Raw genomic sequence first — 14,435 nt, forward strand, 5'->3', positions numbered from 1 at the left:
CTTCAAAGTGCACTCCAGGCATTGGGAACTATGGAACTATCCTACTTAAAATAATCAGAGTCTTCTCCCTGGCATGCTGTATTCTCTCAGAAGCTTTCAAGTCATGTTGGCAACCACTAATCACTCAGCAAATTAGCTCCCTAAGACTGGGACGCCAGAAAAGGGAGGGAGAAAATGGCCAACTGAACACTGGTGAGCCTGAGGTCATGACCTGCGTGCGAATAACCACCCAAAGGATGAAGAACTGAGAGAACTTCAGATGGGGAACTCATGGGGAGTGGGGCTAATGCCATAAAGTCTGATCACATCTCTACAGTTCAGCAGTTCAGCAGCAGCAGTTCAGCCCTTAATCTAAGGGCAGGGAGTAGGGGAAAGCTGTTAAAAAAAAAAAAAAAAAAAGAAAAGAAAATAAACAGGCCCAAAACGGAGTCATTTGTGCTAAGCCCCACATCAGCAAACCAAGACCTAACTCTGCCTGCAATTTCAGCCTCTCTCAGGATGTAGACTTTACCCCGTCGTTATGGAATAACCTGATGGAATAACCTGGTCAGCATTAGTAAGGAAACCAACCAAGTAAGACCCCTTCTAGCCCCCCTTAGGAAGGCACTCTGCTAATAAACTTCCTTCTCCTGCCTCCTTTCTACCTTTCAAACCCTCTCCTCTTTCCGACAGCTCTTCAGAGCTCCTTTCTACTTGCTGGATGAGATACTGCTCAATTCATGACTCCTTGATTAAAGCCAATTTGGTCTATTAATTTACTCAGCTAAATTTCACCATTTAATCATTGTACATACACCTATGAAAACAGGAGTTGCAGGGCACTGACACAATCTGTATATCAGCCTTTCACCTTTCACGATGATCAAAGTCATTCTGGAGGCAAAGATTTCACTGGTACTCTTTCCTGGTCTCTAACCTTGACTGTCCAGATGAAGAAACTATTATTTATTGGCCAACAAGCATAGGGAAGAAGGGTTATTTCCACTGTGAGATTGCTAGGCATGGCCCAGTATGTCCTTAGTTCTGGCTCCCATGTCCTACAAGAATGCTATACAAGAAAGTTAGGAATAAACTGTTTAGTATTCAAGCAAAACCCTTGATGTTCAGATCACTGGCAAGTTCAGAGTGCTGGCAATCAAAACTGTGTTGTGCTCCAGTAATTACTATGAAAAAACTTTCAGTGCTTAATATTAAAGAATAGAATAACATGATCTTTCCACCTCTTCTACACCTCTAGAGTGTGTTCAACATGGCAATTATCTCGGTTCAAGAAGTAGAGTTTAAACTGCACTGAAACTCAATTATACCCATGACTTTTTTAAACAGACTTCAAAAGGCAGGTTTCATCACATTCAAATCGCCGAACAAAATCTTCTCCCCAACTTATTTAAAAAAAAAAAAATAATAGATTTTTAATCTGTCTCCTACGAGACCTCTTCATGTATAGAGATGGTTTCTCTTTAGCTTCCGGACCCAGGTTTTTGTTTTTCTGTTTTTTGTTTGTTTTGTTTTGTTTTTGCTTTATGAAGACAGAGGGATGACTGAGCCACGATGAAAGACAAAGAGAGATCCCACCCGATAAAGAGCCAGTTCGAAGGGCAGCTCTTGGACGCCCAGCCTAGAACTGCCACCATTTAAAAAATAAAAATTAAAAAAAAAATCACACACTTGTTAACCAAAAAAAAAAAAAAAAAAACACACATTTCTTTGCGACTTTTAAAAATGCAAAGGAACCAGGAGTAGTAGATTTATGATTTAAGTGCTTGTGGCTAAAATAGCTTTCCAATTATCAAGGGCCTCTTAGGAAGAGCAAGAATGCATTATGTGTTAATGACCACAACCAGGGGTCCCTTCTTGACTCTTTTGTCAGAACCAGAGCAGATCTTCCCCGCAGCTTCACCATTAATATGTCTGTTTCCTGTCAGCCCACTCAGAGATAATGTCATTTATCTCAGGGAGGCACAAGCCTAGTCATTAGCTTCTATAAAAGACCTCAAACAAAGGCCGGATAACATTTCACCCAGGGCTCTCCCTAAACCCGGAACCAAGCTCGGTGTCTAGGAGTCAGATTCAGAAGTTATCATGGTGAAAAGAATATTTTCCTCCTCATCAACCGTCCCGGATCCAGCTCTGGGGGCGAGCAAGGCCTATGTATAGTAAACACCAGTCCAAAGTGCTATCACGTACAATTAGATTACCCGATAAAAGCTGGCCAGAGTTAGCCTGGGAGAGCCTCTGCCCCTACTGCCTCCAGGGGGAAAATTGACAGAATAATTCAGGTACTGACTAAATAGTGAGATCTTTGAAGAAGTGACCCCTCATTGTGATTGCCTGCAGGAACCGAATAACCATTATAAAGTGTTCAATGGCTGGGCTTCTGGAAATCTTTTAAATAAAAGTGGAACTGGTTAAAATAAATGTAGGAACATGTGTTTTCACAGTGTTGCTCCTATTACTGCAATTTCAAGTTTCTATGAAGTACCAGGTGAACTTTTCTAAATTAAAAAAACACACACACACACACAGACACAGGCAAAATTGGAGCAAATCTCAGCCATTCAATCCTTGTTTTTCAAGCTGAAAACGAAGAACAGATGGTACTTTCCATGTTGTTTGAATCTGGTTATTGAACACCTCTGTGGTTAGGGAGATTTCTGCTTAGCACTTTCGGCATACATTTCATTTACTAACTATAAAATGCTGCTTAGGAAAAATAAGTCTTTATAACACTCTAATTAAAACCATCTTGCAGCCAAGCAATTTCACTTGAAGAGCATTCTTAACCTGGTGACATTTAGACAATGACTCCCCACCCCACTCCCTTCCTCCCCCCACCAGACTATTTGCAAAGTTATTAAAAGTTGCTACACATTACTCATCTCCTTTTAGCACAATCTTGATCCCTCCTATGTATTTTTTTTTCATCTTTCCAGTGCACCTGATACATATCAAATACTATGCTCAGGACTCAGTGATAACATATCAAATACTATGCTCAGGACTCAGTGATACGCCTGGTCACACAAATCCTCCCCCAACTTCCTTGGGTTCTCACAGAACACTTGCTGGGGAAAGGATGGCCTCTGCCTCCACCTCCAAGAGCCCTGTCACCCTCCGAGGCTGCTTCTAGAAAAGTAAGGAGCAGGATCAACGGTGACTGGGAGCCAGCCTTCGTTACCAACATTTTTAACCACTAAATCCCTTATGTAGCTTTCAAAACAGTTTGCTGTCCTGCAACAATGGACTTTGTTTTTTAATTATAGCAAGTGACATTTCTGCCCTTTTATTTCACAGTAGATAAACTGCACTGTCTAAGGAGAATTTGTAGGGGACACCAGATTTGGGGGAAAGGGGTGGAGGCAGGGGGGCGGTTGGGGAGGCTGGCATATTGTCCACAAAACTCATTAATCAAAATATGTTCTTAAACTGCTCACACTCACTTAGAAAATGTGCCAGAATTCCCTAGTGAAGTGTAAAAGGCTTCTACAAGAGAATAAAACAAAATGAATGATACCCCTTATAGACAGGTCCATTTGTAGACAGCACCTTTAGGCTGTTAAGGACCAGCTTAATGAAAGCAGTATGATATCAGGGAAGTAATTCTCTCTGCTGAACATGTACGGAGTAGTCAGAACCCTGAGACACAACTGCAAGCTCTCCTGTGCCTTTTCATGTCTGGGTAAGTCTTAAGTGTTTTAAAGAATTCTCCTGTGTAGTTTTGCATTTTCTGGCAATCCAAAAAAAAAAAATCGTGTACCCTATTTAGCCTGGCCGAGTGCCTGTGTCTGATAAGTCAAAACTGTAAGACGGCTAAGGAGAGAGACATGCAGAAGAGCCTCCATACAGGCTATTATGCTTCAAAAGAAAGGAGGGGGAAGGTGGAGAAGCAGGTTTTAACAACCCAAAGCCAACCCGTCAAATCTACTTATTCAGACATGTCACTGGTGGCTTAACCACAAAATGGGCTATAGAAATATAGCTCAAACATCTTAGAATTATGGCATGTTTTGATTTTGTTCACGTATTAAGGGAGTGGCGACTTTTACAACATACTTGTGGTTTCCACATAAAGGAGTAGAACACTCATTGATTTAATTAGGTTTCATAAGGTCCAATTTATCATGTTTTACATGACTTTGTGTAGTGTAGAAACAGAATAAACAGACCAAAAATAGACATTTAAGCATGCTGTGAAAATTAACCGGTGACAGCAAGGCTTATGAATCTCCTGTGAAACCTTTCAACCAGGAAAAAAATAAATAAAAAATAAAAACAAAAACCCAGAAGAAAAGCACAGGCACAGACAGACACACACACACACCCCCTTCGGCTTTCACATTAGGCCCCTCCTGAGCCACATCTGATGGCTGAAAATTCATCATCTTCACTTCGGAGCCACTTGCTCTTTGCCAACCCAGACTATCAAGCAAGGCGGAAATTAAAACACGATACAAAACATCCAAAAAAAAAAAAAACACCCTTCCTCAAAGATGCCTGGGTGTGAAAATACTTTGTCAGGTAAAGCTCATTGGACTCAATCTGGACCCCCAAAATAGGTACCCTCCGTGAGTTGAGAAGGAAGGAAGTAGTCCCTCCACTGAGGTCTCATTCTCCCATGAATTGGTGGCATTAGGAGTGACACCCCTGGGTGGCATCTGTGCAAGGGAGTGCCATCTCTGTGTGGCAGGGAGGCAAGTGTTCTTAAGAGAAGTCGGTTGGGGGGGGGGAGGTGCGGAGAGCCTATAGAACTCCGTTCCCGGGCGGACACCCCCCTGCTTGACAGAATGGCCAAGGCGGCAGGATCCAAGCCCCCCAGAGCCATCCCTGAGGGTCCCCTGTGCCAACACCAGCGGCCACGATGGGCGGAGGGCGGTGGACTGAATCTAAATGTGCTGAGCTTTCTCCCCTCCTCCACCCCTACCCCACCCCCCTCCACCCCCTCCACTCCACCCCTCTCCACCCCACCTACCCCCCAACCTGACTTGTTTGCTCTTCATTTACGTAATTCATATTATCACATTTATACCGCTCTGACTGAAGAGGAGTTGCATGTATATGAATAATTTAATTCTTCATTCTTTATCCAGTTTCCTCTGTGACTGGAAAGTGAAAAGCGCACACACACACACACACACACACACACACACACAAAACGGAGAACCGACACCATGCTCTAATCTCAGTTGCCATGACAGCAGCCTTTGAGATACTGAAATGTTCCGATTGCCAGCTAAACAAAATTGTTGAATGTGAACATTTGGCTGGAAGATTAAAAGGCTAAGGGGAATGCAAAAGGGCAGTACCTCCCACATTCCAGGCCGCAGTGAATCCAATCAAATGGCTCTGACTCCTTAACCACAGCCATTGTGAGCACTGGATTAGGGCAATTCATCTAGATAGTTAGAGCAGATTAGAAGTGCAATTTGAAGACTATTGGCAACAAAAGTAAATGCCCTACTGTACTAAGTAATAAGAAGATTTCAGGACGCCTTTTGGCAGAAATTATGTGCAGCGACACAAGGCAACGTAAGACTCGAAACCTGGGATTTTTGAAAATGCAGTTACGTTCGACGGTGTCAAAAGCTGTTGGACCAAAGGCATACGAATAAAAGAAGCATTCGGACGCTTCTTGGTGATTTTTGGCATCACCTGCACTTTAACGTACCTTCCACCAACTTCCAAAATCATACAATCAGAACTTTCTTCCTGCGCTCTGATTTCAATCTCAAATACAAGAAAACAAAAACAGGAAAGTCTGGAGGGAGAGCGGTGAATAACCGTACTCGGAAATAATCATCCAAAGACATCTGCCATTTCTGATCAAGTTAGAAGTCGGAAAAAAAGCACATTACTTAATAAGCGTACTCCCAAACAACCATGCCAGAAACCACAAAATAGGAATTATAGGAATTCTGCTTCTGCGAAGCACAACCTGCGGAATTCATCTGAAGGTTGACTTGATAAAAACATTACTCAGACCCCCAGCTCCCTCCCAACCTGCCCGGTGGACAGAGCAACCTTCGGTCCCAGGGCACCGCTCAACAACGCATGACCATCACCAGACCAGGGGGTCAGTCCCAGGCCTCCCACACCAGCCACCGCAGCCCCTGGGGGCAGTTTCTCAAAGGCAGTCTCTAACTAGACTTGAAGACAATGACGGAGATGGGAGGGACGCTCCGCGGTGCTTTAAACCGGCGATCCCCCGTTACTCAGGTGCGACACAAAATCCTCGTCCCCTCTAAGCCGTTTCCACGTTTCAGGGACAGCAATCCGCCAGGTCTGTTTCACTTCTCTTACCGACCTGTCCACTCCCTAGGCAAGCTAGCAATCCAAGCGAGAACACGCTTCACTCTCCAGCTGAGAACCGTGCGAGGGGACCAGGGGAGAGCCCTAGGCGCCACCAAAACCATTGCAGTCTTGCTACGCGGTTAAGAAACCAACGACCCCAGGACACCAAGGCTGGGGGGCTAATTCAGGACCAATAAGAGGAGCCCATCCAAGGATGATACCCTTTGACAGAACGATCTTGGAGAAAACAGGTCGAGGGAAGAGTGTAAATGAGAATCCTCGGCATACCTCTCCAGGGAGGGGCCGTGAACCCTGCACCTAAGGACACATTACCAGAAATACCAGGGCGGGCATATTAAAACAGAAGACACCTCTCCTTAGGCGAGAAACCGGGACATGAGTCAAGCGGGTACATGAGCAGGTCTTCTATTAAAAGCACACCACAACCGGCTGGCTGGCCAGGAGCCCCGCTGCAGGGCAAAAGGCACTTGGGAACACCCGGGCCCTCCCACCTGGGGACCCAAACACTTGGCAGCGCCCGCAGCCGCAGCGCGAGCTAAAAGCGGTGCACCCAAGTCAGCTCCCCCACTGCAAGTTTTCATGGAAAGGATGCACACAACAGAAACCTCACAAAGAACCCGAGAGCACGAGTGAGAGGTGTGAGGCACACAGAGGCACACACACACACACACACCCTCCCCCGGCACACACAACAGCCCCCCACTACACACACACACACAGAGAGAGACGCACACAAAGAGGAGAGTGGGAAATCTAGGAAGGCGACTTGATCCTACCTTCTCGGTTTTCAGTTTCTTGATTCGCCTGTGGCTCTCCTCCTCCTCCTCTTCCTTCTTTACCAACACAGAGTTTCCCATGAGCCCTGAATCCGGGGCACTTTTGCTAACTTCCCCAGCAGCCGCGCCGCTGCCACTCCCAGCGCCCCCGCAGTGGAAGGGGCTCGCGCCACCTCCATTGCTCTTGGCCCCAAAGGCATAGAGGTGACCCCCCGAAGGGGCCTGGCCGCCACTGCCATTCTGGTGGCCCTGGAGCAGGTCGTGCTTGTCCTTCCTGGATTTCCCCGCATCCTTATCCCGCTTGGCGCCTCGGCTGCTCTGGCTTTTACCTGGCTTCTCCTCTTTGCTTTTCCCGCAGGAGGCCGCCCCCGCGGTGGCAGCGGAGGTGCCGAGGCTGGTACTCGTGCCGTTCGGGTTGCCGCCGCCGCCGCCGCCGCCGCTCACACTTTGACCTAGCGCTGAATTCATGCCAGTTGCCTCTCCAGGGCGCCCTTGGACTTCCTGCCTCCTGCCAGTGCCGCTGATCTCGGGAATCCCATACAAGGCAGCAGAAGGCAGAGATTTATTAGCATCCTTAGAAGTTTTACTCCTTTTCACTTTTGATTTGCTGGTCTCTTTGTGTGAATTCCCCTGGGGAGCAGAGGGCTGAACAGAAGCAAATTTTAGGCCATCAGCTAAGGCTGCGGTAGCGCCGGCCCCACTGGAGGCCAGACCTCCACAATCCTTAGAGTTGCTGCTGCTCGTGCTGTTGGTGGAATTATTCATCTCAAATTTCTGTCTGTCCTTTTCCAAATCAGCGTCCAAATCAATTATTAAATTGCCAACCCCGATTTCCCAATCATCACCACTGTCATAAGTATCAACCGTATTTGGATCCACACCTTTTCCTGCAGTAGAAATGTTCACTGACATCCTGAAGATGAGCTCTCTAGAATAAAAATCCGATGAACTTTCCTTTGGAGATGAGGGGACATTCGTTTAGCTCCGCTGGGCTTGCTCTTAAAAAAAAAAAAAAAAAAAAAAAATCTTCTAATCTTCCTCTTCTTTTTCCTGCCCCAGGAATGTGTCCAAGGATTTTACACCCTTCAGTCCAGGTCCACCTTTTCCTGTGAAGGGGGGAAAAGTCGAATATTTCTTGTCTGGGTGTTACCAGAATAAAAAACGATTAATACTGGGGAGTCAGTAAGGGGTACAGGGAAGGATGGAGAGGAAAGTGGCTCATACATTGTCTCCACAGCCAGGTTTAAAGGGAAATAACCAAACCCAAAAAACTTACCCACGACAGTAAGCATCTTACAGTAGCTTTAAAAAAAAAAAAAAAAAAGATTCCCTTTATCACCAACACAAGGATAAGCACTTTTTTTTTTAAAGGCATTAAGATATCTTAAAGATCTGAGTCAAGTCCAGAAAGGTTTAAAAAACACACACACACACACAGTTTAGGATTTTTTTTTTCATACATGTGATATCTCAACCTCAGAAACGCAACCTAAACACTCAGACAAGAGGGAGGAACACAGCTTTTAACATCCCCAAACGCGTCCTAGATCTCGCAATTTCAAAGACCAGACCCTGCAAGTTCTCTGAGGCTAGTTTCAGAATGATGTTCCTAAATTTTCCTTTATTTCTAATTTGATTACTTCTTTTTACAAATTGTCTGGGCAATCTGTTTTTTGTTCCCAGTAAGGAACAGGAAAAACAAATAACTACCCCCCCTCCAACAAACACATACCCTCTCTTCCCCCACAGTTGATACAATTGTATTTTTGCAATACACACACACATGTCTTCAAGAGCATTTCTCTATAGCAAAGACAGTGTTAAATAAAAGGCTGAATACCTGCCTTTTGAGGGGGGAAAATATTACATGTAAACAATCCTACCCTATTCCTAGGTCACAGACTTGCTCAATCTGTTAAATATGGTGCCACTGACTGTACGGGGAAACTGATTAAGACATGCCCTTTAAGTAGTCTGCGCCAAGGTGGCCTCAATGACCGCAAATGAGTGTGTGTTTGACAAAGATCAGTTAAAACGGTTTTTAAAGGGATCAGCCCCCTTTTAACAGTTGATTGTCGAGAAAAATAAATAAATATACATACACACACACACACAGACATTGCTTACCTTTAATCCTTTATCATTTTTTAATTAGGCCAGCAAATCAAAATGCCTTTCCCACTCCACTCGGCAAACAAGCCTGTGCCTCATTTTACTTAAACACCAAATGATCAAGAAGGAAGAAACCAAATAACACATCTCAGCCAGAATAATCACTCGATAACATTATTCCACCTCCCCACCCCCCTTTTGGCAAACGGATCAGGAGTCCTTTTCTCCTTAAAAAAATGTGTCACTGTACAGCTGGAAGATAATGTTTCACATTCACAACAGAAGGACCAAAGGTTTTTTTTCCTCTGAACAAGCATCGAGAATAATAGTTTAAAAAAAGAGAGAGAGAGAGAGAGAGAGAGGAGAGAGAGAGAGACAGAGAGAGCTTAGAGAAAAAAGTTTTCCCAACTTCTCATTCCGCCTTCAGTTCCAGACTTCAGAGTCACGGTGATCAGTAAGTAATGATCCCATGTAGCAAACCTACAGGCGTCCGCTAGTAACAAGACAGAATGTGCTAACATCGGGATAAATTAGTGAAAGGGAAGAAAGAATAAGAAGAAACGACTGAAAATCTGGGCTGGATTCCGCCTGTTAGTCGGGAAGTGGCATTTTTCCGCCCGTCCTGACAGATTTGATTTCTTGAACTAACTTAAGAGGAAAGGAGGGGGAGGGGGAGGAGGGGGAGGAGGAAGGGGGAGGAGGGCGGAGGGGGGAGGGGGGAGGGGAAGGAAGAAAGGGGAGGACGAGAAGCCCAGCGAGAGGAGAAAAAGAAAGGTGTGGGGGGGAGGGGAGCAGATGAATCCGTGAGCTGATAAACCGGTGGTAACAGCACTCGCTCGGGGCGGGGGGCGGGGGGACGAGGGAAATAACGGCGTTTAAAATTGGTTCGGTCTTCGAAACCCAAAGGATGTGATGTTTTCCTGTTTTATGTTGTTTTAAGAAAAAGGAACCGAGTTCCTAGTATAGTCCCCCGAGGGGGGGGGGGGGGTAAAATCCGCTGTCGCTCAAGCCAATCAGTCATGTGGTAATTCGATAATTAGAGTCAAAAAAAAAAAGATTTTTTTTTTTTAAGGCGACCTCTTTCAGGACAGTTTTTCCCATTGATAGTCGCAGCAAACGGTGCGTCTCCCTTTTTATTTATTTTCCTCTCCTCCTCCTCCTCCCTCGCCCACCCCCCCCCCTCCTGTGTTTAGTCAGATGGCCCCGGAGCTTGGCTTAGTATTTTTAATTAGCTGGCGTTTGGAAGCTAAAAGCAGTAATGAATTGTTGATGGATTGGAAGTGGAGAGTCGCTTTGCTGGAAATGTCGGGGCCGGGAGAGGGGGATGGGCGAGTTAGCAACAACCAACCATCTAAAAGGAGCGATTTTGTTACAGTGCAAGCCTTTCACATCACGTGAGGATCAAGGGCTCAATTGGTTGTCGTGAGAACAAAAATGGTGACAAGCGTATCAAGAAAATACTGATCTGGTCTTTAAAAAAAATCTGAAGGTCTCTCCCCTCCCCCTGCACACACTCCCCCCCCCCCCCCGCCCCCGCCGCCGCCGCCGCCGCCGCCGCCTCCCCGCGCCCCCACCCCCCTGCAGTGGGCGCAGCTACAAGTTATGAATGTGAAACATTTCTCGCAGATCTAGGCTCTCGGAAGTTCGAAGGAGTGAAATGTAATGAGCACAAGAGCAAAGCAGATGTTTTAAAGAAACACCTTATAAACCTTTCCTCAACTTATCTCCAATTTGTCGGCTTTCCCGAGGGGCCGGGGATGGGGACGCCCAGAAGGCACCTCCGAGAGCTACTTGGGTTTTTAGGGACCCCCCCCCCCTCATGTCTTAAACAAAGAAAAACATTTTGCTAGCTCCCAAGCCAGGTCCCGTAATAAACACACCATTGTTACTCTATTTGTGGGTTTGTTTGGGTTGGGTGGGGCTTCCCCCCCCCCCCATGGTGTTTTTGCTGCTTGTTTTTTTTTAAGGAGGTGGAAAATGGTAATTATAACCATTACATGTAATGGGTGACTATTCCCTTGTTTAATATTAAATTATTGGGCACTGGGATGTGGCCAGAGACACAAATCGGCTTGTTCTGCCTTTGCCCTCTTTTTCCTGGCTCGGTTTGGAAGAGGGTCTTGCCCAGCTAGGAGAGGAGAGGGAGGGGGCGAGGTGAGCTAGGGAATGGACACTGCAGATCAGGATATGTAACTGTGTCACTTTTATTCTCCTTGGGTTACAGCCCAAAAGGTAATTTACTCTAAGTTACCCCGAGTGCCCAGTCAAGCTTAATTTGTGTGAAGAAGTTACCAATGCTTCACCCTCCACTGAATAAAATTCACCCTTCTTGGGTTTGTTGTTCTCAATGCAAAAGCCAAACCCTGTAACTAGTTCCTCATTTCAATGCATAAAACTCGCACATTCCCCTGCATGAAGTCCCCGCTAAGTGCTATATAGAGACACACCACGCAACCGTACTTACGGTCTGTATTGGATCGAGTTGACCTTTTCCTTCTAACTGCATTGAGTGTGTTTGGTTGCAGCCGCTTTATTTTGGAAATTATAATCTCTTCAACAAATTTACTATTAAAGAAGATGGACCATCAAATGTCACAGACCGTCCTGTGTATTTTTTTTTATAAAAGCAAAAATCAAAATGAAAAAAAAAAAAAGAAGAGAAAAGAAAAGAAAAATCCCCCCGGTGCACACACACAAGCTTGTTCTGCAACATTGAAATCAGGACTGAAACACAACACACACACAGGGGGAGTGGAGCAAAAGGAGCTCTCAGCCTCTATACCTGAAAGGCACTTCTCTTTGTTCCCATTGCCCTTTCGCATCGGGCCAATCAGAGAGCAGCTTTTATGAAACTGGGCTCTCTGATTGGCTAGCTGCTTTCTCTTGGCTGCTGTAGGGGGTTGAGATACACACACGTATAAAACACACTCGGAGAGCGGGTGGGGGTGCGGTGGGGGGTGGTGGTGGAGACAAAGCGTTTTATTTTCCAACCAGATTGGGGTTGAGGAACCTCCTGCAGTCAGAAGGGGGGAAAAAAATGGTGCGCCCGTTTTCAATGACTCCATCATTCACAGAAAACACTTATTTATTAAAACAAATCTCAAACAGGCTGCGAGGAAAGGATGTCGATAAATACAAGTTTGATTGTGTTATCTTGGGGGAAATAATGTATGTGATCGCTCGGTGGCAGAGGGAGGCCAAATGAGCCACCAGCGCGGAGCGAGGAGAAAACCGGAGGCTGGCGGTGTGGCTTCCCTTCCTTGTTGCAAGGGCTCGGCAGCGCGAACTCCCGAGACTGATTTTTCTGGACTGCAGCTTCTGGCTTTCAACCCTCCCCCCCCTCACCACCACCACTTTGCCCTTCGTCCAATCCCTCCCCCCCCCTCCTTGTCTCTCTTTTTACTCGCTGATTAAATAAGAAAAATCGATCTGGGGGGAAAGGCGGTGATGGGGATACAAGTAAACCTTTTGTTTCCAGCCTTCTGGTCTACAAGCACTCGAGTGTGAACGCTGGCAACCACTGAACCACCACTACGGGAACAGTTCTTCCCTGGAATTTGTAACAAATCTTTTCCACCTGGTCCTAGGCCGCTCCAAAAAAAAAAAAAAAAAAATTAAAAAAGAAAAAAGGTCCCAGCCAACCATATTAACACCTCGGGCCAGCCTCATTTTTTTTTACACAATCGATCTGTGGGAGATAAATATACTAGAAAGATTAACCCGTTAAACAGTCCCAGTGTGCATTTTTAAACAGAAAGACGGTCAGAGGTCCCCTTTCCCCAAATCTTTAACCCTATCTTGGGGGAAGTGGGGTGTCAAAGTCCTCTGACGGTTGCACCGCTCAGTCCACCAAGACTACAGAAATATGTTAGAGTTTATTATAGGACGAATGCCAACAACCAACTTAATGGGACTCTGAGGTCACGGGATAAGAGGGGTTATATAAAATAACAAGTTCAGTATTGTACCGTAACAGCTAATATACTTAATGTATTTTTATATATATATACTTATATATTAAGCCTTTAAAGCACTTTTATTTTTAATTTTTCACTTGTTACTTGCCATTACTTTTAGGAGCAACAGTGTGGAAATTTTAAAGTCAGAGTGTGATCTGAGTTTAATTGAAAGCATCATGATCCCAAGCATTAAAGATCCAGCACTACTGTAATTTCGGCATGACAACTGCAATGTGAGAATGTGTCTTCACTGAGTCAAATGGACATATAAAGTGGATTAGTGCTTGCCAAAGACAGTTTATGATGTAAATATTCAGTGATGACTTTGTGGGTCAATAAAAATATTTATGTCACATGTTTTAAGTAATGTCTTTTGACTCATGTTTGCGCTTTCAATATATTTAGTTCTTAAGGAAAAAAAAAACTCCAATTAGTTGTTTCACTACCCACGATGAACTCAGTTTGATGCTGCAAATAGTAATAAACAGCAGTTTCCACCCTTTCCTGAGGTCTATAAACTAGAGAAATGCAGTCTAGAATAGTCCTTAGAACTCCCTAAGTAGATCTGTATTCAAATCAACACTGTACATCAACAAATAAAATGGGGCAAATTAGCCACCTGATATCCACTTACCCTCCATTTTCACTTTGATATTTGTTTTATATCGTTGAATGTACAGATGTCACAATTTTTTTACATGCCCTTGATAATAACACAGCATCATATGGGTGATTTAAAAAACAAAACAAAACAAAAAAACTTTTCTTTTTCTGTTGGAAGAGTGGTTCCTCCAACCTCAGGTCACTCTTGGGCCCCTCCAGGGTCCCCAGGGTATCTACTCCATTTCAGCTTTTGAAAGACCACGGCTACCCCATACATTATATCACCTTTTTAAAAACGATCACCGGCTCTTATAACTGGACTTCAAGAAGCGCAGAAAATAAGATCTGAAGTCGGTAAAGTTGGAAAGGGTACAAGCACCCTTCCAACACACTCCCTTGGTAAAAAAGTAAATCACACGGCCTGCAGCGTAGGTTTGAGGATAACTAAAACCAAAGCTCAGGCTTCCTATACATAATCTGATCTAACCCTACCATTAACACCTAACCCTAAAATTTAAAGACTTTTTTGTTAAGCAAGCCCACCTACCAAAGATCGAGGCTTACGCCAAACTCAGTCAATAGATTTAACCCAAACCAGTTTCCTGCCATTCCATCATCTCCAACACCCCATTGGCGCCCCACCCCCCATCGCCTGCCCTCCACATTCTTCCCCAAG

General features: G+C 45.0%; 1 protein-coding gene and 1 long non-coding RNA gene across 6 annotated transcripts in view; one reads left to right on the forward strand and one right to left on the reverse strand.

The window, feature by feature from the left end:
* ZNF608 (zinc finger protein 608) overlaps window positions 1–11,947 on the reverse strand; it is a 111,251-nt gene extending 99,304 nt beyond the window's left edge. For 2 of the 5 annotated variants that reach the window (XM_038551994.1, XM_038551997.1), the window contains exons 1-2: window positions 9,213–9,836; window positions 7,086–8,191 (exon numbers count right to left, since the gene is read on the reverse strand). In XM_038551994.1, the coding sequence (XP_038407922.1) occupies window positions 7,086–7,997 (912 nt within the window). In that variant the 5' untranslated portion in view covers window positions 7,998–8,191; window positions 9,213–9,836. Of the gene's footprint in view, window positions 1–7,085; window positions 8,192–9,212; window positions 9,837–11,661 lie in introns of those variants that run through there. The other 3 variants (XM_038551995.1, XM_038551996.1, XM_038551999.1) reach the window with 3 other exon arrangements.
* On the forward strand, window positions 9,168–13,511 carry LOC119873872. Its single transcript, XR_005366610.1, has 2 exons — window positions 9,168–9,651; window positions 13,275–13,511. It is a non-coding gene; the product is annotated as an uncharacterized LOC119873872 (long non-coding RNA).
* Window positions 13,512–14,435: the final 924 nt, after the last annotated feature.

The sequence above is a fragment of the Canis lupus genome, chromosome 11 (assembly GCF_011100685.1).
Source record: "Canis lupus familiaris isolate Mischka breed German Shepherd chromosome 11, alternate assembly UU_Cfam_GSD_1.0, whole genome shotgun sequence".
Taxonomy (NCBI): Eukaryota; Metazoa; Chordata; class Mammalia; order Carnivora; family Canidae; genus Canis; species Canis lupus.